This window comes from Molothrus ater (assembly GCF_012460135.2).
Source record: "Molothrus ater isolate BHLD 08-10-18 breed brown headed cowbird chromosome Z unlocalized genomic scaffold, BPBGC_Mater_1.1 matZ_random_MA35, whole genome shotgun sequence".
Lineage (NCBI taxonomy): Eukaryota > Metazoa > Chordata > Aves > Passeriformes > Icteridae > Molothrus > Molothrus ater.
In genome coordinates, this window is record NW_023416471.2 from 3,202,730 (window position 1) to 3,228,898 (window position 26,169).

A 26,169-nucleotide genomic window follows, 5' to 3' on the forward strand; every position below is an offset into this window, starting at 1 on the left:
ATGTGTTATGGTTTTGTCTGAGAAGTTTCTGTCTGGATTGAGAATTGATTAATTTTCAGTTTTTAATAGCATGTCAGAATGTGTGAGAAAGAGTTGGTCAGTACGGCTTACAAAAAACTGCAAGCCAGATAAAAATATTGCATGCTTTATAGATGATTCCTTAAACTTCTGCTTTTGATATATTGATTTTTCAGGTAAAAAGAAAAGAAAGTGACTAACATGCTTTTGTGCAAGTGTTAAGAGCTGTAACAGCCTTGATCTTGTTGGTTAATGAAAATACATAATTTAGATACGTAAAACAGAAATTATTGTTGTTTGTGATACTTTTCGTGTACAAGTAAATTCTAAAAGTGTACTATTATAGTAACATTTTTCTTCAATATTTTTCCCAAGTTCTTTGATGTAATCTCAACCACTGAGAAACCATTGGCTGAGCAAGACTGGTATCATGGTGCAATTCCAAGAATAGAAGCCCAGGAGCTGTTAAAACAGCAAGGAGACTTCTTGGTGCGAGAGAGCCACGGGAAACCTGGTGAATATGTCCTTTCTGTGTTTTCAGATGGACAACGGAGACACTTTATCATACAATATGCTGATGTACGTCTCTGATATAGTACTGAATATTCAATTTAGGATCTACATAGTTTACTATAGCAAATGGATTTAGCCTTTATGTGCAAATATGAAAGCTGTTAGAAATATTTCCATCAGTGCTGTAATCAGGGGTAAAGGTCATTCTGGGAAATAAAGGAAAAGTATGAAGTATCAGGTTATTCAGTATCTTTTGTTTTATACTGAAAAGCCAAGATATTTCTGTAAATGTTTTGAAATCTGGAAATTGTTACTCTTCATTTGTGCATTTACATTTGGTTATTGATTGCTTGGTTACCCATTTTCATAGTTGGTACAAATTAAGCTACTTCTAGTTCAGACTGTAAAGATCCCACTGCATCTTCTGAAAAATTGAAACAGCCATGCAGAAGAAAATAATCTGTGTTGTTTTTTATAAACATGGGAATTGAAGTCCCCGTTGCACTTCTCATGCCTATTTTCTTTTTAGTCCTGTGGTTATTGTTTTGTTCAGTATAACACAAACACTTTTGGATGTTGCACAGTGTGTATGCTTCTAAGGACCAGAATTGACCCCCTTGTTGCTCTGAGGAAAAATCGATGAATTAATGGACAATATATTAATTATTATCTACCTTTATACAGTGTGGGTTTTTTATTCTTAATGCATTGCTTGTTTTTTTTCATGTATGTAAGTTTCTTTTTACCTTGCCGAATTTTAAACTTATTCAAAATGTGACAGTTCCCATTACATTGCTAGAAATTTTTCTTGAAGTATGAAATTGCACCAAATCATTCTCAGTTTTGTTTCAGTAGTGCTGTCTCTTCAGTCCCTTGTAATAAAGTTTCCCATGTACAGAAAAATTCTCAAATTTAATTGCATAATGATACTACACTGAGGGAATTTCATTGTCTGAATCCCCAGATGATGCAGCATGCCTGGAGTAACTCAGTGTTGTGTACCTGGTTTATTTTCTTTTGAGAAGCAGTAATATTTTTCTGAGATTCACAGAGGTTGCAATGCTTCTCTAAGATTAATGATTATAGACACTTGTCATGCTGGAGAGTGTTCATTAGTTCTCACCTAGAATTTTCCTTTGAGAAGTGAACACACAATCAGTGTTTATTTTATTTTGATTGTATGACCTTAAAGTATTTTGATATGTCAGACTGCTAAATGAGAAAATAAAAGCAGTAAAATTTCCTATACCTAGAGTCTTACAAGGTGCTTGGTGCATCCTGATCTGACCCAGCAGAAATAAAAGCACATTATATATGTAGTCTAACTGAAATAATTTTGTGCAAATCACTGTTATGTGCAAGTATATCTTGAAAAGATAGGTTGGACTTTCAAGTCCAAGTTTCAACTATTACTTCGGGGCCTACCTGTAAGCTGACTTCTTCTTTTGTGTGTCTGTATAGGAGGGGTTCCACCAAAGCAAAACAAAACAAATGAAGCTATCTTTCTCTCCATAGTTTAGAACCTAGTAGTTAAATTTGAAATGTAAGATTGATACTGTTTCATGGCCTGGACAGTGCCAGCATTGTCAGGTCGAGATATTTACCTGCTTGTACATTTACAAATGTACAAGCATTATGCTCAGCTGCTCTTGGGGTTAATTTGTAGTAGATTTTCTTGGCAATCATGGAAGTTAACACTTTCTTTTTCCTTAAAGATGCTCAGTCCACTGTATGCATTCCTATTCGGTGAATTTTCTGAGAACAAGGAAAAAGCTTATTAGCTTTAGAAAGCTAATTAGCTTTATTAAGCTCTATAAAATAGGTGTTGGGAGTGTTGGGGTCATGTAGTGAGGGATTTATTCATGGACGTTTTTGTAGGCAAGTTTAAGGAGAGTTTAGTACAAAGGATTTGTTGGTTTGTTTACATTGGTATGAACAATGTGGAATTGGGTTTCTGACTGATCAAACCACACTCTTGAATCATTGACAGGTTTCCATATTTTTTTCTGACTCAAGTACTGAAGATTATAGCAGGACATCTGTTTTAACAGCAATCCTTCAGTTGTTTAAGTGTTCTCTCTCTGGTTTTACCATTATTTTAAAAGCTAATCTTGATACAATTATGTGTGTGATAAATTACTTCATCATTCAGCTTTAAGCAGCAAAATTAATTGCTGTCATTCAAGGCTACCATTGTTTTCACTTCTGCTTATTTGAGGCTGTGCCATATAAAAATTTTTGTTTGCTAGTGATCTTAGTAAGGGTCACAATTGGGTGTAAATACACAGAATGAAGGGACAGTGGCTGCTCTAAAGGTTTTACATAAATGGCAGCAGATGGGCAGTGGCTGGATCTGGAATGAGGAAATTATAGGCAATAGTGGTGGTTGTGCTGAGGAGACTCTTAGGACAGTAGATTTTTTTGGATCATCAGCAGAGAAGTATGAAGGAGCTTATTTTAAAGGGATGGGAACTAGTGTTAGTGGTCTATCAAAGCTGAGTCACTATTTAACAAACGACAAAACATTCAGACTATGGAAACATTTTTATGATAGAGATCTGTGAATGTTAAAAACAGCTGACAAGACCCTGCTGTCTTTACCAAAGCAATGACGCATTTCAGGAAGTTAATGCTTTAACCCTTAAGGAAACAATGAACTTAGAAGGCACTCTGTAAGGAATTCAGCCCTGCGAGCTAGAAAGAAAGCATGCCAGTGGTAGAGGTGTTCATTGTCCATTTGTGCAAATGAACTTGAATCACCACCTGTGCTCTGAGTTTTGAAAATTGCAGTATTTGTTCATTGTTGCATTGTCGGGCTTGTGGCAGCTGCTGCCTTCTGGGAAAAGCTCTCTGTAGATGCTGAGACTTAGGAAAGCAGGAGACTTTATCGTGTTTCACAATCAGCTGCAGGGTCCTGCCCGACTTCTCTTTTAAGCCTGTGCATCACCTGCCTTTGTCTCTAGCTCGTTTAGACATTCCTGATAAACTCTTTTTACAGACCAATCATGCATTCTATACTCTATGCCAGGGATTTACTAATTTTAGGAGTCAATAAATGAAGGAAGATGAGATTAGGACAGTATTGTGTATCTCCTGTTTGTTTTATCGCTTGTTGTATTTTATCATATAGCTTTTTTAGTTTGTTTGCTGTAATTTTTAGAAATAAATAAGGAGTTGGTGTTGTTTTTTCTGGTTTATAATATTTTTATTTCACTCTGTAATCATTTTGATTTTAACTGGCTTATCTATTTAAATTAAGAGTTAAAATAGTTATTTTATCATATTGCCTTAAATGACTGATGCAGTAATTTTGCATTTATTAATTTATCATTTTCATAACTATCATTCCTGTTAAGTGAGTATAAATGCTACTCAATAGGTCAGAAACAGAATCTAAAATAGCTCTATATTTTTTTCCCTGTGTTGTTATTAATGAAGAAAGTTTGGTCAAGCACTTTCACAGTTTCTTGTTCAAACTATTGCTTATAGAAAAATAAGTTTTTCCTTTTGCCTCCATACAGAATCAATATCGTTTTGAGGGAACTGGGTTTCCAACTATTCCTCAGCTTATAGAACACCATTACACAACGAAGCAAGTTATTACGAAGAAGTCGGGTGTTGTTCTGCTTAATCCTGTTGTTAAGGTAATGCATACATTCCAGAACCTTTATTTGACAGACAGTAACTTTTGGGGTTTCTGTTACTATTCAAATAAGCTTCTATGGAACTTCTCAGAAGATTTTTCATTTTTATTATTTGTGACTCTTTTCTTGATCTCTATTAAACTTCTCACCTCTGTGCAATACATTCACTTAAAACAACTCTCCATCCTGATTCTTACCATGAATTTTTGCTATTTTGAAAGAATGGCATTCAACTTCTTATCAAGTATCCTCATACTTTTATTTTTGGTTTCACATTTGGATTTCCCTACTAAGTAATTCAAAGTAGTAGTTCATTGCCTTACCTTTTATAAAGTAAAAAATCTATTTTATACAATGGAGAAGGTCTCATGAAATTTTGGAAGACTTACGACAACTGCATTTTGTCCCTATTTTATATTGCAAAAATAAGTTAGACACAAGAAAGGGTACTGATATTACAGCATCAATGAAAATTTGAAATAAAAATTTACTTTTTAATCAGGAAGGTATTGCAGAAAGTCTTTCAGGATGGAAATAAAAAGGACTAAATATTAAACTGTATCAGTGTTTTAAGAGTCTCCTTGACTTCTTCCAGCAGTTTTACAGGTAGTATTTATCTAGCTGGTATTTCATTCATAAGGCAACTCCACTTGTATCTTTGCATCTCAACTATGGGTAAGCCTTTTGTTCTTCATACATTTATTTTTTCAAGACTGGTTTCAAGCCTGTGTTCATCAAAATTTCAGGAAGTATGACAATTTATATTTCACCATTAGTTACCTACTCCAGGGTCCTAGTTTTTTCCTGCTAATAATCCTAAAAAAATCAAGTATGTTCTTTTTCTCAAAATTGCACTTAATCTGCCCTTAACTATTCTATATAATTTAAAAATTTTAAGAATGGGACATTGGAAATACATATTTTAGGTTAATATCTTGGTGATTACCAAACTGATGCTTCATTGAACATAAGTTACTGCATACATTCATTATAGATAACATGAGAAAGCATAGGACATTAATTTTAATGTGTAATTCTTTTTGATATAACTGGTTTAAGCTACAAATAGGGGGTAGTCAAGCTCAAAATGAAATTTTTTTGAGACTGTTTGCAAATTTCTCTCTCTCTTTAATACCATGTTTGTTTTAAATGTGCAATGCTTTTTCTGTTTTCTGAGTGTACATAATGTGAGAGCAGCCCTGTTTTAGCAAATGTAAAACAATAGTATAGAATATTATCACATAATCTTAGTTATTGTCTGATAAACTGGCACACCTTATCTGTAAAACAGCATTCATTTTTCATTCTCTTTTGCTTACTTGGACGATAGGGGATTTCTTACTCTTTCCTTTTTTGTTTCATTTTGTATTTTCTCTTCATAGAGTTAAATTTTAATTTTACCATAGGCTTATGTAACTATAGCCGAATAATTTTTCTAGTCCCTATCTTATAGAAGAAACATATTCCCAAAAGACATTCCTGGTCATTTCACCATTACCGCTCCGGTGGCAGCAGCAAATTCCCCCGCAGGAAGCAGCTCCGACCGTTCTCCAGAGCTGAGAGAGCAAGATGGAGCTCGCAGCTGCCCCAGCCCTCCTTATTTCCAGCTCAGTTCTTAGGGTATCTGTGCCCTTCCAAGATAAATCCTCAGATAAGAGAGTAACCAACCGCACCTTTCCTGGAACAACTTCTTTTTTCTTTTAAGTACCTGATCGTTATGTCTCTTAGCAACAAAATGGGAAATAATTCTCTACGAGAAAGATAATGAAAGGAAAACCCCAAAGTTCCAACAGGCCTTTTGTTTTTCCTCTATTCAGGGGGAAAATGAAGTGGGTCCACTCCTCCCTGGGTTTGTTGACTTGAGTTTGTATCAACTAAGCTCAGTATTAACTAAAAATTAGTGGAAATAATAGTATTTCCTCTAGAATTGTGTTAGTTGGTAGTTGATCTGAGGTGCAGTGCACAGCTACTTCAGTTACTCAGATTTGCCAAAAATTATGCAAGTAATTGGCATCTATCCGTAAAATCCACAGGCTGCATCTGTTTTTTCATATGACTGACCTTGTCCTGGTGTGCATCAGTCTTAATATTCAAGAATACTTCCTTTGGGTTTAGTAAACCTTTCTACTTCCATTCTGATATGTTATGTGAAGTAATGGAAAGGGTGACTGTTAGTACTAAGAATGGGTGACAGGAAAGTGAATGTGTAGATTTTTTAAAATATACATGTTGCAATTTCATGTAGGGTTTCATGAATTTATGTAATAGGATGTCAGTTTCTAGAGCGACTAATACTTGGTGTAAAGTAAAACCAATGTATAGTATACTTAGTGCTTCCTGACCAGCAGCTTGAGCCAAACAAGGCAGTGTTGAAAAGGGTGTTAGCTACATGATTTGAATTTTTTAAGAGCAACAGTTCTCAAAAATATTTAAATTGTTTCGGCTTGAGCCATAATTTTATGGTGGTTTTACTTCTCCCATATGATAGAAACTATTTGCTGTACTCTGAAAGATGTACTTCAGAGTTAAGCAAAAGATTGTTGTGAAATTTCCTTTTTAATTTGCATGGAACTCTGACTTTCCTATGGGAAAGTGGACACATTTCAGGTCGTTTTCAGAAGTAGCATATGCACTCTGACACCTAGTGTTGGAGGTAATTTATGCATCATGTGCTATTACCAAGATGTCTTTAATCATTTCCTTAAAGTTCATTTGGCATCTGCAAAGACTGTTTTTGCTTTGTTCACATTATAGCTGCAGAGCAGTCATTGTCATTTCATGTAATCTTTAATCTTCTTATGCAAATTGCTGTCCCTGTAATAACCTATTTAGAAACTGAAAGTTAAATAGGAAAAACTTCACAGCAAAAAAAAAAAAAAGTTATTCTTTTTAGTTTGCTTTTGCTTTCATTCCTTCCCATAGTCATTCATCCTCCTTTACTATATTAGTAAAATTAGTGTTCACCTTCTGTGATGTTGCCCTTGAAAGGAACAGGCTTAATTTTGTCACAAAAGGCCTGTCCCATGTCCCATTTCATGTAGACTGAATTGCCTGCTTGGAATTTTAATGATTCTGTAATAATAGAATTTAAATTAGAAAAACTGATGGCATTAAAAAGATATTTGCTAGTAACTTCTTTAATGGAAAAGTGTCATACTTTTTTATAATCTTCTTGAAAAAAGTGTACATTATGTTCTTCAGGTTGTTATTGATGGATTGACTGGTACACAGCTGCTGAGTAACTCAAAGCACACCCAAGGACTTTATTATATAAAAATGCTGTTTTAACCATACTGGATGTATTTTAACCTTCTAAGATCTTTGACCTCCTGTTTTGGAGGTTGATAGATTTCTTGAAATAGATATTTTTATATATATTTTTATATTTTTACAGATTGCAACACCTGTATTAAGGTGTGAATGTGCTTCAGTTTGACTACTAGAAAAGAGAATGATCAAAAAAATAAGGGATACCGTTTTTATTTAAGTGTACCTGTATTGAAGTTTTCATTTGGATCGTAAATACACCTTTGAAGCAAATCTGCTCAGGATGCATAGCTGCTCATGGGAGGGAGTTCAGTTTTCAGAACCAGGAAAGATTTAGCCTGAAATTATGCTTTTCTCCCAAATACATGTTTCAGATTCTGAGCACCAATTGATTTGCTCTGGAGGTCTGCTACTATTTCACTAGTGCTGAAATACTCATGGTATATGAATGCTCTGTAGTTAATTCAAATTCTGAACTTATGGAAAAATTAACTGCTGCTTTGTCAGATGAGTTAAGCCATGTGTTTGTTGCTAGTAACTTTAATTTTAAAATTCTGGATCTATTTTTATGTGACAAAGAAGCTTGTGATATGGTCTGATATGTTTTGTGTGCATAGGAAAATGATAGATCATAAATGATGAGGTGAAAGAAAAGTGCTGAAAGAACAAACTAATTTCTTATTAGTGTTTCTAGTGCTGATAAATAAGTTTGCAAGTGATAATTTTCTGCAGATCTGATGCTGTCTTGCAAAGTATGAATGTATTGATGAGTTAGACTTGGAAGGAAATTCTGAAGAGCTATAAATTTAAGTTAGATTTTCTTCATGAAAATTCATTAGTAAAAATCTGAAATGATGCTAATTTTTTGTTGATGGGTTTTCTGGGCGGGTTTGTTTTATTTTAACAAAGCAAGCTGAGGTTCACTGTTGTAGACAACACATGTGCTTAGAGTACAGGTAGTGTGTGCCCCTCAGGCCAGCAAAGCACAGGAGGAGGAATTGAAGGAGGCTGCTGAACAGTCTCAGTTTCAGGGAAGCTTTCTTATGCCTGCTGGGAGATACTGAATAGAAACAATGAGACTTACAAAGGCCAAGTTTATCACAAAGTAATGCCGTCACACAATTATAGATGCTCTTTTCATGGCTGGAGACAACTAAGGTGCTGCAGAGGGAAGCAGTGGCAGTAATGGTGCTCCCTGTGGGGAAGATGATCTTGAGTCTGTTTGACCTGAGGACAACTCTTGAGGAGCAGGAATCCAAAAGACAGAAGCAGCCTGTAGTGATGCAGTTATTGCAGCTCTGCCTTGGCTAGATCTGTCACTCCAAAGAGGATTCCTGTGGCACCCTGGCTTACCTGTGTGATGCCCACCAATTTGGCCAGGCATTCTGTAGAAATGCCAAGAAGCACCTGGTGGTAGTGATCTTTGGGTGTTGGTTTTTGGCCTAAAGCTGTAATTTTCAAGGGTGTGGTTGAAGTCTAATACATGCATTTTCAAATGTCAAAATATATCTTCAGTTTTCTTTAAGGAAATTGATCACCATTGAAAGTGCGTGTTTATAATACGCAAAACACATACTTACAGGAAATGAATGTATTTATTGTATGTGCACTAAATTAATCAATAGCCTGCAGCTATTGACATTTGAGAGCAGAGTTTCATATCTTAACATTAGAGGTACATTTCAGTTACATTCTCATTTCTTCAGAGTTTGGAGAAGTGTTACAGGATTTGCTTTTAACATTTTTTAGCAGAGATTATTGCAATATTTCTGTCAGATAACAAAAGGAATGCATCATCCTTAATGGTGGCCTGTACTTGTCAAGGCATGTCATCCTGTAGAGAAAAGGGAAAAAAGAGAGTAATTTACTCTTTGTGCTAACAAAGTACTGAACCAAATTTATGTATAGTTTCAGGTATATTGACTAGTTTCAAAATTGAAAGGATTTATTTTCTCAAAAAACCTCATTAAAATGCTTTATAATAATGGAGGCAGATAAGGCTACCTGAACAAAGAGTAATAAGGATTGTTTTATATTCAGTGATCAAAGTTTTTTATAGTTTTTTTTAGAGGCCATGACAATAAACATCTGCTCTGTTGAGTGTTTCTGGTTCAGTCTTGTTTTTCTGGTATTTCTTTCCATGATTAGGTTTAGATTAAAATTGAAAGATAAGCCTCCTAAAGGGTGTAAGCATTACGCTCAAACCTAGAAAAAAAAGTATTTTATCAAGTAGATGAATTTCATTTTAACAAACACAATGTAATTTCTGACCAATTTCATAGAGAAAAATCTCTGTCCTTAAAATTTTAAATGAAACCTCAGCAACATGTGCATTCCTACTTTCTATACAACTTTCATATAAAAAAATTACAGAGTGCCATACTGCTGTGTGGAGTGCAAATTGAATAAAATGAGTTATCTCAAACACAACTGAAACAGTAGGAAGCAGAAAAAATAAGTAAAATTTACAAAGCAAGAGATGGAAGGAAGCCATTCATTCTTAAAAAAAATAAAAAGGTATATTGTTAGGAAGGGGTAAAAATTATTAAATGAAAGATTAAGACGAATTTTTTTGATAACTGATAGCTAAGAGAATAAACTACTTCAATTAAAGCATCCTTCATCAAAGATTATTTAGATTTACTAGATTTTGCTGCTGTTCATTTGGCTATACATGTGAAAATCAAAGGGTTGACTGTGTTCTGTAATATTCTGGGTGTAAATTGTGCCTTATGGAGCACTTTTAAAAACTAGGCCTTTTATCAGAAGCTTTATAACCAGATGTTAATATAGTGCAATAAAAAATTATATTGGAATTGTATATGATTGCAGCAGCTTTTCTGCTGAACTAACATACTTGGGTTTTTTTAATGGATTCTGACTTCTTCCCTGTATTTGGAATTCAGATGTTCCTTAATAATTATTTTCTATTAGACTGTGAGTTGTAAACTTCTTGTAGACCTCTAATTATATTCTTATTCCTGTTTTCACTAGTGCAGTCAGAATGACTTTAATGCAAATAATGCTTTGAGTTTTCAGTGTTTTCATAGTATGTGGCTGACAAGCACATAACCTTCCTTGAGCATTGGCTCTCATGGGTCAGAAAACACAGTTTAGATTAAGAATAGGAATGAGTGTCTGTGCTCTTAAATTCCTTTGTAGAGTTACATTTGTTAAGTAGCTTGTGGTTGCTTAAGTATTTTGGCCTCCACCAATTTAAGTGGAACAAAATGTTAAAAAGGAGCGAAATTACATTTCAGCTGTGGAGGAATAAAGGATACACACAAAAGGAGCTACAGGGTAAGAGGGGTACGTTTTTCTTAAATCAGGTTAGTGCATCTGATGTATCTAATAGTGCCTGAATTCTCAAGAAGATCTGTTTATTTAAATGTTGATTAAGGAAGAATTCAGAGGTGAGAATAGGTAAGGCTTCAAGATTCCTTATTTGCAAGGTAAATACTGTACTTAGCCTACTATTGACAGTAATGCATGGATTTCAAGCTCAGTTCATAATGAAGTAAATGCTATTACCAATTCTATCCTTTCTGTCACTTGGATTTCTTCCTAATAGAGTTGCCAATGATTTACACAGTGTATTACTAAAATCAAGATAACCCCCAGAGGGTGGTGACCAGTTGTGCAAAGTCTAATTAGAGGCCAGTAACTCCTGCTCTACCGCTAGGGTCAGTCATGTATCCAATCCTTCCTTCATCCACTTCTTCATTAACAAGCTGGGTGATGGGGCACTAGCAGTTTTACTGATGAGACCACTCTTGGAGGAGGGGCTGATATACTAGAGGGTCAAGCTGCCATCCAGAGCAGCCAGAAAGGCTGGAGAAATGGGTTTGACAGGAGCCTCATGCAGATCAACAAGGGGGAAAACAAAGTTCTGCAACTGGGGGAGCACAACTCCAGGCACCACAACATGCCTTCACTTCAAACATCTTCCCCCTTCCTTCTTTTTGAGCAGCTTTATATACGAGGAGTGATGCTGTATGGTATGGGATATCCCTTTGGTCTGTTTGGTGTCAGTTGTCTTAACTTTGTCTCCTCACAGCTACTTGTACAGCTGCTAGAAGAGGTGGTAAATTCTTCAAAACATTCATGTTCACTGTTTACATTTCATGTTTAATTTTAGAGAAGGATGTGCACACATGCATGTCATAAAGATTGCTTCATGGGTAATCATCTTTGTCGAGAGAATACTTTAACATGTACAACCAAAATATAATGCCAGACTAGCTACTGCAAACAAAATTACCCCAGCCAGAACCAACACAGTAACAAAGATTACTGCGTAATCTGTCTGTAGAATCTGTAGATTCTACAGACCACACAGGAAAATTTTGTCACTAATACAGGAGAAAAAAGATTACGGAAGACAGCATTTAGAAGATTTACTAAAGTAATAATAGAATCTGCTAATATCTAGCAGAACCATTTGGTGTATTTGCTACTTCCTTTTGTGTGTTCTTCATTGATCAGCTTTTTTTTCTGCAGCTAAGAGATTTTCCATTGCTTTTGCCATCTGAATAATGAGTTGGTGGTATGTGAGAAAATACCAGTATCTTGTTAAAGAACTGTATGCATCTGATGTAAAAAACCCAGTGCAGCATGTTCTTTTTAAACTCTTGGCATCTATGTAGTGTTGTATGACTTCTGATTCAAAGCCAACATCTTACTTGGAATGCAGGCCAAGCTCACTGGTACACTGAAATACCATAAGTTAAGGCTACAGTTTCTTTCCTGTGTGGCTTTGCCTTTTTCATGTCCTCGCACAGTCACAAATTAGCTAATACAGGAGATTATTTGAAATTTAGATAGGTTATTTCTGTTCCAGCTCAGTGGTTTTAACATGCTATCTGAAGCTTATGAAAGACAATGCAAAATGAACACGTGTGGCTAGAAAAACATAGAATGAAGAATCTTGGGGTTTTGGTTTGAAGAAAATAGTAATTTGGTGGAAGGTCTAATTTGGAACTATAGCACTCTGAAAGGTATTGCATGCTGACCGCTGAAACTTAGACATTATTTTTGAGGGATGAATTAAGCCTTTCTCTTCCTGGGGTAAAGAAATCTAACTGGAAACAACTGGATATGGGACTAAGTATATGGCTAAGTGTCTTATATAGTTCAAGGAGACTGTCTTGGACATTGTTACAAACACCTGTAATTCCCCCAAGCCCATTTGACATAACCTTTTTATATGTGGGTGGAAGTGAAAATGTGTTTGCACATATGTGAAAATATTTTAGCCTATTTTAATAATTTGAGTGTTTGGGGAGGGTGTTGTGCATGCATAATGTGACTCTGCTTTTCCATTCCTCTCTGTTTAAATTACATGGAATGTTTAAATGAAAAATCACGTTACCCCATGGTTTTGTTTGCCTTTGAGTGTTTTGTTGGTCATACCTGATCCAGAGCTGATAATTTTTCTGTTGGAATATATTTGGTTAACAGATGATTCAGAGTACTTTGTTTTGGTAGCTGAATTTACTGTATTCAGTTGAGAGGAATAGCGTGGGTTTTAATATGCTTGAAATATAAAGGTTTTGACATAAACTTGACTTTCCTTTTCCTGTGCTTAAGTATTTCACATTCTATGTCTTTTTCTTTTCTTGGTTGTTTTTTTAAACGTCTTTATTTTTCTTTATTTCCTGTTTTTTTTCTGAAATATTCTTAGCATCATTTTAGCCCTTTCATGAAAAAGAAAACATAAGTTTAGGGAAGTACTGCAAAAAAACCCTGAGGCAAACAGGTATTGTATGTTGAATTGTACAGTTGCTTTGTCTACTGATCTTCAAGAAAGAATGGTCAAAGAACAGCTGTGCAGGTAATCTGAGGTCACTTCTGAAGTTTATAAATTGCACAGTAGCTTTTCGAAATCTTACTTCTCTCCTCCTGTTATATGATAATTCAGAATTTGGTTTAGCAGGAGGGTTGAACTTCACAAGAGTTTTTATGTAGCAGTAAGAAGTCAGATAAAATAGTACTTTTTCCCCCAAGGAGCTAAACCTGTCTGTGCTATTATTCTCTTTTACAGCTCACATTGAGTTTCATCAGTGTGGCTTAATACAGTGCCGTTAATAATGCAAAGCAGCTTCCATAACAATTTTTACAGCTCATGAATCTATTCTGAAACAGTTTTAAAGAAGTTGCCAGTGAGGTTTTTCAAAACCCCTCCTGTAAAACCCACTTTTTCTTATGAAAAATCTTTCCCATCAGCTACCTTTATTTCTGTACTTAATCTGAAGGACTTGAAACACATAGTTTATGATTCATGAAATTGGTATGAACATTAGATCTACTGGCATAGGTGGTATCAAAAATAGTACTTCTCTAAAAAGACAATTTCTCATTCCTATGCTGATAAGCCCTATCCACATGTACACAGCTGTTACTTTTTTTTTGTCTGGTTCATCAAGTTCTGATAAGTGAGATTTGAATACCCATCTGATGAAAATTGTCTGCGATTCTGATTTTCTTAGCCATAAAAAGAATTTTACTCCAATTATCCTTAGTATTGGAAATGAAAGATTAACTTTCCATTTTTGTTGATGTGGAAAAATAGCTCTTAGCTGCAGTAATTCATACTACTGATATTTCCTATTTACCTTGGAAGAAGGAGAGCAAATAATACTTTCCAAAGTATTTTTGATGCATTTTTTCTGCTTAAACCATGAAGAAACAGGCATCATGTTTGTTTATGCACTTGACTCCTGAGATGTTGACAATATCCCTCTATTTTGAGTTTTTTTTAGAAGAATGTTAAGGATTAATATACTGGGATGAGGGAAAGGGGAAGGATATTTAGGTTTTTCACAAATGCCACATGCTGTTCTGGGATAGATTCTTAAGATTGGAAAGTCATATGTTTTGAGTTCTCTTAAAGCAATAAGTTTTGGTTGATTCCTTCTGGGGCTCCTTAAATTAGCTGAAGTTTCCAGCCTATAGAGTTTTTTATCCTTTTTTACTTTGCTACATCTACAGTTAAGATGAAAAACAGTGACGGCGTTTGTTATAGATACTACCTTTTGAACTAGGAAGAGTAACTAATGTGACAGAGAACATGAGATGAGTAAATAACAGCGATGATAACAAAAAGTCTTACTTACTCACAGTGTTGGAGGAACCTGATCAGGATTTCTTCACTCTTCCTCTTTGAAAAATCTTGCTTTGGAGTTTGGGTAAGAATCTTGGTGTTGTTTGGTGGTTCTCTGAAATTGAATACAAACACAGGTGGCTTTTTTCTCTCTCCTTTTAGAAACTGTAAGATTTTTAGAACCAAATATTTAAGATGAGGCTCATAAATTCATACCTAATGCTCAAAACATCTGTTTTTAAAAGTTTACTTTCTAATTGCTTTACTGCTGGTTTTTAATTTGAAAAAGTACCATTTTAGGATTCTTAATGATTGAAATTGTTACTGGGAATTATAGAAAAATAATGCTAAGGGAATTTGAACACTAAGTATTAGATCATGATTATGTTTTGTATTTTATTGAAAGCTGTTCTAATTTACTGCAGATGATTTGTAAGTGTTCTTCCTGGTATAGTAATTTGTGATCTCTTTGATGTAGCTTCTCCTAATGAAGGGAGATGGGCAGGATAAAAACTGCACTTATGTATTTTGAAGATGTTTAGGGTAATAGTGATAACATTTCAGTCTCATAGCTCAGAAGAAGAAAATTGAGATTTCATTTTTGCAGCAACCATCTGCTGTTCAAACTGTTCTTAGTGCCTTGCACACAACTCCATTATATGCTCACCAAAGTAAGGATTGATGAACAATTGAATCTCTGCTAACTGTTCAAGGTTTGAACCTTATCATGACCTAGGGAACCATGAAACACCCTAACATTATAAAAGGAATGCTACGTATCCAGGAAAAGAATAGTGTATATCCAGAATACTTTATTTTATGGGTAAAAGGAAACATTTCTTATTATTTCTAAGTATTGCTTTTCACAATTGAAAGTTTTATTTCTTTAATTACTGGTCTGTTTGAGGTTTGGTTTTTGTCACTTACAATTAACTTCTGAAATAACTCTTCTCTTTGAGAATGCTTATCTTTGTTGAAATCAGACAAGTGTGCTGGGTGGTTGCCAGAGTCTAGAAAGATAGTCCCTGGCAAGCTGCTGCATATAAAAACCTTGTGTGTGATGTGCGTTATCAAGTGCCTGGCTATTGGGGAAGGGTAACTGTCAAGGCTGACCAAGTTCTCCCCTTTGTGAACTGTCTGGTTGATAACTTGTTTCTCAGTGTTTGACCAACAGATGTAACAATACCTCCAAAGTAAGATAAACTGATAGGATTCCCATCATCTTATTAGTAAAGCTATGCTTGAAGTGTGATGTTCATGTAATTCAGTTTCTCCTCCTGGGGGAAGCTAGAGGACAGAAATAAAGCAGAATGTGGTAAGCTTGTAGATTTCCCAAGTTATTCCATTTGGAAATAAAGTATATAATTAAGATTACAAATGAGTATGCTCAAATGCTAATTTGTGTGACTGAATTTTTCGGAAGTGCTTTTATATTCTGTGGTCCAAAATTAACTAGAGAAAAATCTGAACAAGCACAAGGTAAAGAGATAGTGATGTCACAAGAAGAGGGCTGCATCATAAATGTCTTCCTTCTGGGTGAAATTAATGGGCATTAATAGTCTCAGGAGCTCTGTTTGCTGTCATTCAGATTACATTGATTAGGTACAAAAATGTACTGGATTTGCTCCATTTGATTTAGAAGCAACTAACTCTATTGAAATGAAAATTTCTGTGACTTGGACTCATATGCATTAAAGTGTCTGTTGATCTATATCTACATTCAAGAATATTTTTGTCCCATTTTTCTGTCACATTTCTTTTGTAACTTTCATTATCTTTTGCATACTTGATTAATCTGTAGAGTAATGGCATTTGACAACTGGAAAAATCCTTACATTCTATTCACAATCAGAATAAGGCAGTTAGAGAAGATGATGAACTTCGTGATCAGACATATTACTTTATTTCATAACCTTTGTTTATGAGTGCTAGTATTTATGCATTGATTTTGACATTGATAAATGTGCCTTATTGATGTCTTTAATTATTGACAGCTATTCAGATTATTGAATGATGTCATATTAAACTCAGAGCAATTCAAGTAGGTTTAGTGAGACAACAAACTTGCATAGAATGTCTTGTTATTTTTGACCTTACTGTTCATATTATAGTTTACTAATTAAAGGCAATTATCTGACCAATGACACTGTGTTTTGAACACTATTTGTGTTCAAATAGTGAAGAATATCTGTTAGAAATTAATATCTAACACATTGCAAATTAGAAAATTTGGTTTGTTTCTTTTTTAATGTCAAAATTGTACATTGGCATGATGTATATGACTCTCTCTTCTGCTAGATTTTTTTCTTACTGTCTGCTGAAGGAACTTCTTTTGTGCAGTTTATAGGAGTAATATCAAATGAAGCTGATCAAGCTTTGACTAATTCAATGATTGTGAAAAATCTGGCAGAACCACAATAAATTAATAAATGAGTTAAAGTGGTATAAGAAATGACTGAAGGCTTTCATAAAAGTACAGATTAATGTACAGATGCAATGATAATAAATCCTTCAACAGATAATTTGATTTCCACTTCATGTTGTTATTTTCTTTTGTTAGTTCTCTGAAGAATTATCAGATTTTTTTCCTTCATAAACAAGCTTTTGAAATGTCATATTGTCAATTTATTCAAAAAGTTATTCACTGAAGTACAGAATCCTTGTAGTTAAGCAGTAAAAAATCCATTGAATTTTAATTCTTTAAGTTTTTGGCTCTACCACACTTATTTCAATGTTAAAAACTCTTATGTTAATACCTCTAAGTAATAATTTTTGTGGGTTTGTTTTTTTTACAGCTTTCTTTGCAAATTATTTTCTTAAATTTGAGTATTATTATTGAAAGAGTGTGCAGTTTGATGGCACTTCCTATCTATTTGTAGTATAACAGCTTCTGAATCTGACATTCATTCTGCAAAAAGTATCAATTGAGATGAAGGAAATACGTTTCTTATGATGTTTGATCAGTGAGGCTGTAGTTTTAAGCAATAATCTTGTGTATAGGGGAAAAATAAACTATTGTATATTGAGAATTTCCTCCTAAGTCTCACAGTTTCCCACCCAGGGAAGAGAGACAGTAAAGATTGGTTTCCATCATGCAGCATGGTAGTGTGGTACAGGAATTCTTGGGATGGGACTGAGAGATGTTGTGTGCTGGGAGTTTGGGTTAATAGAGGCATTCAGAGAGTCTCTGGAATGCACACTTGTAACATTCTACTTATGAACAAAAGCGTAGAAATCACAATAGCAATGATCCCCACCCCTTTTTAGATTTGCTGAATTCCTGTTCGACAAAAAGTCTCCAGAGAGAGTGAATCCATGACCTCCCTAGGCAGCTTACTCCAATTCCTAACCACTCTGTCAGTGAAGAATTTTTTTCTAATTTTTAATCTGAACCTCCCTTGGCACTATTTAAGGCCATTTCCTCTTGTCCCTTTCATTTGGGATGTGGCAGAAGAGACTTACTCCCACCTAGCTTCAACCTCCTTTTCTCCAGACTGAGCACCCCGCACTTCCTCAGCTGTATCCTATCAGACTTGAGCTGCAGACCCTTCCCCAACTCCAGTGCCCTTCTCTGGACATGCTCCAGCCCTTCAATATCCTTTCTGAAGGGAAGGGCCCAGAACTGGACACCAGTGCCCAGCACAGGGGGATGGTCAATTCCTGGACAAATGCTTTACCTGCCATGTTGTGGTGGTTTGACAGGAAATATGTTTTCTGGGATGCTGTAGTCAGGCCAATTGGTGCTCAGATTTTAATATTGGCACCTAATGTGGCCATTGGGACATTGGATCCGCCTCTGAGAACGGGGTTAAAAGCAGGGCTCTCCCCGGGGAGGCTCTCTTGGGTTTCCGGCGGGAAAGAGTTCGGGTCTCTCCCCCGGCCCAGCTGCTGGATGGGCAGGGGGAGGGGAAAGCCATGAGGCCGAGAGAGGTAGGCCTGAGCCCCGGGGTGGAAGGGTGGAAGAGAGAGAGAGAGAGAGACCGGGAGCCATCGGGCAGCCCCCCCTGAGAGACACAGAGAGAGAGAGAGAAAGAGAGAGCCGCTGCCTGGGACTGTAACCTTGAGACTGATAAACATGGGCCTGTGCCGGCAGCATGGCTGGGATGGAGAAGAAGGGGGGTTCAGGCGGCCGCTTGTAGGAGCTTTTAACCCCTTTTCAGAGAATGAGAACTTTACAGAACATTGACCTCTCCTAGAAGAGAGATAGAGTGGAAGATGAGGAAGGAAATGTGCAAGTGTGAGAGAGGTCTGGGCAAGTGAGAGATGTTGGAAGAATAGAGAAGAATTTTAGTGGGAAGAGATGATGGAGTGGCTTTTGCTGGACTCTCTTTGTATAGCCATGGACAGACCCATGTTCCTTGTGATACAGGGACTGCATTCTAGGGGGAGGCAATGGCCACAGAACCAAGAGGGTTTGGTGTGGGTACCCCTCGGCCCCAGGGGATGAAAAATCTGGGGGGACAGGTATCCCAAAGTTGAGACTGTGCCTTTTTGGAGTGGGACAAAGCATCCTTAAAAGTCAACCCTAGAAGCAGCTCTGGTCCGTGTTCAGTGGTGAAAGCGCTGCACATGAAAGGAAGAGGTCACCATTGGCACAAGAAGGACTCCTTCTCCTCTTGATGAACTGAGGATTGAGTATTCTGAAGAGTGGTGCCGGACCGAGAGTCGATGATTTGGGGGATGAATTGTATTGGGAATTTGATGGGGAGGAGGAGGAGATGTATTTGTGAAGTTTTCATTTTCCTTATGTGTTTCTTTTTTTTCTCCCTTTCTCTTGTAGTTTAGTTAATAAATTTTTTTTCCCTAAGTAGGAGCCTGCTTTGCTTATTCCTGGTCACATCTCACAGCAGAAACCAGGGAGAGGGTATCCTCATGGGGGCACTGGCATTGTGCCAGTGTCAAACCATGACACGTGTTATCTTTTCAAGCAGTTGCCTGTAATATTTCCAACTTCCAAAAAAGATATAAGAGATGCAGATATGTGTCTTGTTGACAAGTCAGAAGATCAGTTCATTTCCATGTGCACTGAGGAGAAAAATGTGGGAGTTTTTCTTAAATTTAGTAGTAAGTTACTTTGTATACTAAAATGAAGTTTTCTTATCTAATTTTCACTTGACAAATTGTTAAAATCAGGGTGCTAAATATTATTCCAGAGCTTGTGTGAAACTTTACATAGTGCTAATCTATCTACATACTTCCATGTTGTAGGCTTAATTTCTAATAAAAATTTGCTATACAATATCACCCACTATTTTGTTGTATAGCAAGATTTCTAAACTCTTGAACTATAAATGCTTGTGTTTAAAATTTCTTGGTATGCTTGTGATTGGGTGCTCTAAATGTAATACTTTTTCAGCTCCATTTCTGAAATATGTCTTAGAGAAACTGTATCTTGCATATTTGCACAGACTGAAAATTCTGCTTTCCTTTTCATAGGATAAGAAGTGGGTTCTCAATCATGAAGATGTCACGCTGGGGGAATTACTGGGCAAAGTAAGTAATAAAGTGAGCTAAATAACATTTGAGTAAGTATACTGTCATCATTAAGCTATTTCTGTGTACCTTTTCTTTTAAATTGCTCTGGTATGTAATTTTTATGTCAATTTTTTACACTAATACATGAGACAACCTTATGCTTTAAACAGACATAAGTCACATTTGCTAGTAAACATTATAATGATTGTGCTGAAAGTATTTAAGTAGCATACATATTTTTTTCTCTTTTGTAAGTGTTTTCAGCTAACTAGATTTCTATAAAGCATGATGTGGCTGTTTTACTTTCTGTAGTTGGAGACAAATGTTGCAAAATATAAATAAAACCACGTAGAGAAATAGGTGTATACTTATGCATTTGTGTATAAAATTTGATATGATGAGATGACTAAATAATTATTTATTAAAACAAATGCTAATTGTTTGTGCATGATTATTTTCACTCATTCATTGATGGAATTAGATAATTTCACAATCTTATTATGTCTTGTGTAGTTCATAAACATGTAGTTTACAAAGTCTGCTTAGGAACTACAGATCTTTAAAATCAGGCAAACTCCTCACTTTTTTTGGCACCTTTGCACCTGCCATGACCATTTTGGGTGCTACTCTGGACACAGAGTAGTTTGAAAAGATTTTCCAAAAACTGAGAAAATAAGATTAAATGAGGAAGAGACAAATCAAAGTAGTTAATTACCTTCTTGTCATGGTGCACACTAAAAAAAAAGTCAGTAAGAAATTCAAGAATGGGGAAATAAAATATTTCCATAAACTTCTGTTTCCCAGTATAAAAGCTTTTTGGGAGATTAAGATGACAAAAAGTATGACCATATTGAGCTGTGCCTTCATGAAATACAGGTACTGCAGGATCTTCACATTCTTAAACAGGATGGTATCAAGGGAGAAAAATTAAGATGTTCCCGCCACAAAAAAAGCTTTGACTTGTTAAAAAATAAATATGAATTAGTTTTGATGTGTAAAGACAGTTAAAGCAATTTGAAAAGCATTTTTTAGTGAATTCAATTTACATGGTATTGCATGTTTTTGGCACAAAGCATTTTTAACATTCAGTAAAGGCAGCTCAGAATTTTAATTATAGAAGGATGTTCTTTAAGAAATACAGAATAGGCTAAAAACTTTATTGGAACACAGCATGATTCTTATGCATTCACCTCTAACAAGATGTGATCATACTAAAAAAGATAAGAATGACAGGAATATCAACATTTATATGACAAACTGTGATATAAAAAATAGCCATTCACCACAGAAGTGAGAAATCAGAGAGTCTACAAAACCTTGAGTGGCCTGGAAAAGATGAGGAAGAAATCACAAAATTTTAACGTGTAAAAGATGTAAGCTTTTGAAAAGATGCACCTCAGGGGTGAATGGTCAGTTTATTTACTCAGCATTAATTCAATAATACCCCACAAAATGAAAATTGCAGAATTGGAATGTGTTTTATAAAGATTCTCTATCTAATAATACTTCAGTATTGTCAATAAAGAAGTAAACCATTTTCAAGACTTAAAGAAAGCTCAGGATGGATTCAGATTTCACTGTTAAATACTTCTGACCAGAATGGTAAAGGAAAAGTGGCCTGGGAGCAACTCACCTGCTTACCTTGGGTGCCTCATGCCATTTCAGATCTGAGAGGTAATGTACTAGCCTCTGGAAGTGCTTTAGAAGGGCTCTCAGAGATCCTGAGCCTCCCTTGCCAGCTACATCTTCCTTGTCCCAGCATACAGAAAATTCTGCAGGTGTGTTCAGCCCTGCATTTCTTCCCTTGTTACTGGAAGCACGTTACTCTTTTCCATCTGTGAGTTTCTTTTTCTCCTTTTCTGTCATCTTTCTTAGGCAACACTAAATTCAGCTGCATGATGTAATGAAATCTTCATCACTCAGGAAAGGAAGGCAAACATCTCCAGCAGACTTTTTTGAAGTCACATGCAGCCCCAGACACCAGGACACAGAACTGTAGTATGTGTAGAAATTAATGAGACATAGTTTCAAAATTGAGTTGTGCTTATTCTTTGGGAAATACAAAGCTTTACTAGATGTAGGAGATCTGTAGTTTTCTTCTTGTTTCCTTCTCTTGAGGGTTTTTTCATTGATACCAGTACTTTATACCTCACAGTTTCCTTCTTCTTTCAATTTGTGTCCTAATTAATTTTCCTTTTGTTTTTATTAAATAAAAATGCATCAGGTGAAGTCTTTTATGGTATTTAGTACTTCAATTGTCTTCTATGAAAGGTAGAAAAAACCTAACTTGCCTTAGGGGTATGTTATTCACTACCTAAAATGTCTGGTGATAAAAGGAGCTGCCTTCTAAAGTCTTGTCCAAATGAGAGCCTTACAGATTTCTCTTTATATAGCAGTGCTGAGCTTGGGTTTTAAAGAAATTCTGGATCACCATACACAGCAATACATTTTGCAGTGGGTTTAATTTATTATAAGAACTAATATTCAGTGTTTTCCTTCTTCATATTTTCTGTTTTTTCTTTCTTGTATATGAGAATGTTTATGTTATTTTGGTGTGTTTTGTCACAGTTTTTGAGATCAGTTTTTGGTCTCTTCCAGACTGCAAGTTAAAAACTATTCACAAGATACAATAGTGTGAAAACAAAAGAGGGCAAGAGTAAGAATAAGAAGAACAAAGTACTACAGTCCATGTCAGTTGATTTGAAAAGCTACTAAAAGGTTTTATGAGAAAATTCTAATTACTTAATTAATGGTGTTTTTTTCCTCCTTCCAGCAAGGTCAAAACAGAACTCATATGCGGTGTCCATATAATAGATGTACTATGTCAGAGTGAATGGCTTTGATTAGGACAGATACTGAAAGAAAATCTCATTTAGCTTCATAAACACATTCCAGAATTCTGGTCCACTTTCAGTAGCTCTCTGCATTATTTCTTCTGGCAATTCATTAAGATTTTATTTACCTAGAATGATCTTTTTTCTCCTGATTTCAGGGTAATTTTGGTGAGGTGTATAAAGGAACATTAAAGGATAAAACCCCAGTTGCTGTAAAAACTTGCAAAGAAGATCTTCCTCAAGAACTGAAAATAAAATTTCTTTCTGAAGCCAGGTAGGTTCTCTAAAATTACTCGTGGCAGTTTTTTCAGTTTTTATCACCAGATGCATTTACAAAACCTGACATTCTGAAAAATTTAAAAAAGCAGTTGTCAAACTTTTCCTTCTTTTCTCTCCCTCAGTACATTCCGCAGCTAAATATTGGCATTTTTAGTTACATCCCTAGTAACTAAACATTGGCATTTTTAACGTGTGAATGCAGTAGCATTTTCACTTGCTGAAACCATCTTATTGACAAGCCATGCCTGTAAAATAAAATTTTATTGTCTTAAGTGCTTTCATTTAGAACTTCTAAGATATACCATGAGGATTGGGATAAGAAGACTGGAAATGTTGTTAGTTTAAGTATGATTATACCAGGCCTAACTCCTGCCTTATATTCATGGCTAGTAGAGGTGATCAAATGTGCCCAGATTGCTTCTCTTAGTGGGGTATAGGCCCCGTTCAGTAATTTTCTCTTTGTAAGAAGAGTTTGCTCCAGTAGAGCTTTTTTTATACTCTGTCAATCAGCATGAGATTATATGCTTATTTTGCAAATTACAGACATGAGACAATGTGAAAAGCATTCTGAGTATCATCTGATGTACATAGGTAGATTCTGAGACTCCAGGGTGAGGGCTGTCTTGAGATAAATGTCATAATTTTTAAACTACTTTGCTTCTTCTTGCTTTGAGGATTCATATGCTTTAATTTCCATTCCCAAGTTAGTGTGATGAGTATTGGAAAATAAAAGATATCATCTGCATTTATAGAATGAGGATCAGCCACCCTATCTATTGAATAATTTAAAAAAACTTGTAACTTGACAACAGCAGAGATATGTCATTTTTTAAGCAGCTTGACACTAATGGGAAAAAATGGTCTGAAAAAAATGAAATGTGTTATTTTTCGCTAAATGTGTGTGTAGGTTAGTATTTTACTCTTGATCATTGGGAAAAAGGGAAAGAGAGGAGGTGCTTTGAGTCAGTAAATATCAGAAGGAACATTTAAGTTACAAGGTCTCTGTAGAATTTTTTCTTGCTCTTCTTTTCACTTAAAAATCATAGCATGCTGTTTTAGGCTGGAAATGTTCTTATTAAAGCATTGTGTCAAAAGATGTTAATTGTTCATTTAATTCTCAAAATTGATGTCCTTATAGTCTTCTAAAACTTATTGTATTAATTAATCTCTCAAAGTAAAATTGGAACAAGTGTTCTTTTGAACAGTGCAGCAGGGAAACATACAGACAAGCCATGTTTTGTTTTGATGTCGCTCTGCTTCTGGTCCACCACTGAAATTCTGACTATATGCAAGGGTTTTATCAGGCCATTTTTTAGCTATATATAGATAAGTGTCACATAGACAAATGGTAAAATTACAATAAGAATAATTTTTTATTTATTAGTGAATCAGTTATGATGTTCATTTAAAACAGAGTGGTGATTGATCTAACAGATTCTATCAAATCATTGATTTTGATAACAGTAACGATATTTTTTCATTGATAACAATAATGATATCTTCCATTAAAGTAACATTAAAGGTTTTAGATATTCTCCTGTAATGTTTAATCAGCCTGTACAATAAAGTTTATTAATATAATAAACTTTCTTGTGTGTTTTGCAGAATACTCAAACAATATGATCATCCTAATATTGTAAAACTTATAGGAGTTTGCACTCAACGACAGCCTATATATATTGTTATGGAACTTGTTCCAGGTAATTGGTTTTTTCCTTTTTTTTTGCAGCATATTTCCATAGGTTTCATTGTTTCCATAATGTGAAATGTATTATTTTCTATTTGTCTTATTCTGCCTTCCTTTTGCTGACCTCAAAAGTCACCTGTATTGAAAATCTTTGAAAATGCTGGTTCTACTAGCTTTGGAGTGTTTGAGCTCCGCAAGTCTGTTGAGAATTTTACTGTAGCCTTTAATGACAACAGAAGCTTCATTATTCTCCTGATGAGATATAAAATGTTATTTCTTTTAACAATAGAGTTCAGTAGTGAATATTAAGAAGTATTTAAAGAAACTTCACATCTGGGTAATGTCTCAATTTTAATAACTCTTGTTTGGATCACCTTTATTAATATACATTTTTTTCTTGACCAGAATGTATTGTTTCCTTTTAAAGTTGCTTTATTTTTGGAATTGGGTTCATTTTATTCAGCAATGGCTGGAGTGAATTTCAAATGACTGAGACGATAATAGCTTTTGGGCAATTTTACCTCTTTGTTGATTTTCTCAGCAGCTGCAAAATGTGTTGGTTTGGTAGCCTCTAGTACTGCTTAATATGCAACACTCTATTTGTTTTGTATATCACTGGATTCGTCATCAGAATTATACAGCTTCTTTAATAACCATTTTATTCAGGAAGACTTAGATTGCTTATAATTCTTGAATACATGCTGTACAGTGAGAGCACTGATGAAATATTTGACCTTGTGGAGTTTTCTGCCTTTATTAAATTAGATTATATTAGATTATTATATTTGTATGCACAATTAACTTTATTAAAACGGAGACTGAAAGCAGTGTCCTCGGTTTTAAGGGGTACTTTAGTAATCAGCTTCTCCATTTTTACTTCTATTTTTATTTATTTACTTCTCCAATTTACGTCTATTCTCTGAAGATAGAAGTAAATTCTGATCTTTTAACACCTTTATCATTCTGGTTCAGATTTTCCAGAGCCTTGTACAAGTTGTTGAAACATGCTAACGCAATTGAGGAGGAATTGAGTTAGAACTTTCTTCTGATTCTTATGCCTATTTTGCAGTTCAAGTCTATCCAAACATTCTTGGGATTGAATTTGCTTCAGAAAGAAGCTTCTTCCAGAGAGAATTGTTGCCCTGTTTCAATGGTCTGTAAACCCCCTGGGCTGGCTGCTCTGCCTGCACACCCAGATAAACAAGGGACTGCCTTCAAGCCACCACACTTCCCCATGTGCTCTTACTTTTTGGCACACCAAAAACTGACCATATGAGCAGAAAACATAAGGATGCCAGAGAAATGTCAAATCACTTAGATGAGTAGAGAAGCAGCGATTCTGTTGTTTTT

General features: G+C 35.3%; 1 protein-coding gene across 2 annotated transcripts in view; it reads left to right on the forward strand.

Annotated features, from left to right (window-relative positions):
* Nucleotides 1-26,169, forward strand: part of FER (FER tyrosine kinase) — a 155,801-nt gene that overhangs the window by 79,540 nt on the left and 50,092 nt on the right. The window contains exons 12-17 of one of the 2 annotated variants that reach the window (XM_036402568.2): nucleotides 394-597; nucleotides 4,053-4,175; nucleotides 14,564-14,629; nucleotides 19,981-20,037; nucleotides 23,012-23,127; nucleotides 24,738-24,832. In XM_036402568.2, the coding sequence (XP_036258461.1) occupies nucleotides 394-597; nucleotides 4,053-4,175; nucleotides 14,564-14,629; nucleotides 19,981-20,037; nucleotides 23,012-23,127; nucleotides 24,738-24,832 (661 nt within the window). The remainder of the gene's footprint in view (nucleotides 1-393; nucleotides 598-4,052; nucleotides 4,176-14,563; nucleotides 14,630-19,980; nucleotides 20,038-23,011; nucleotides 23,128-24,737; nucleotides 24,833-26,169) is intronic. The other variant, XM_054518197.1, reaches the window with a different exon arrangement.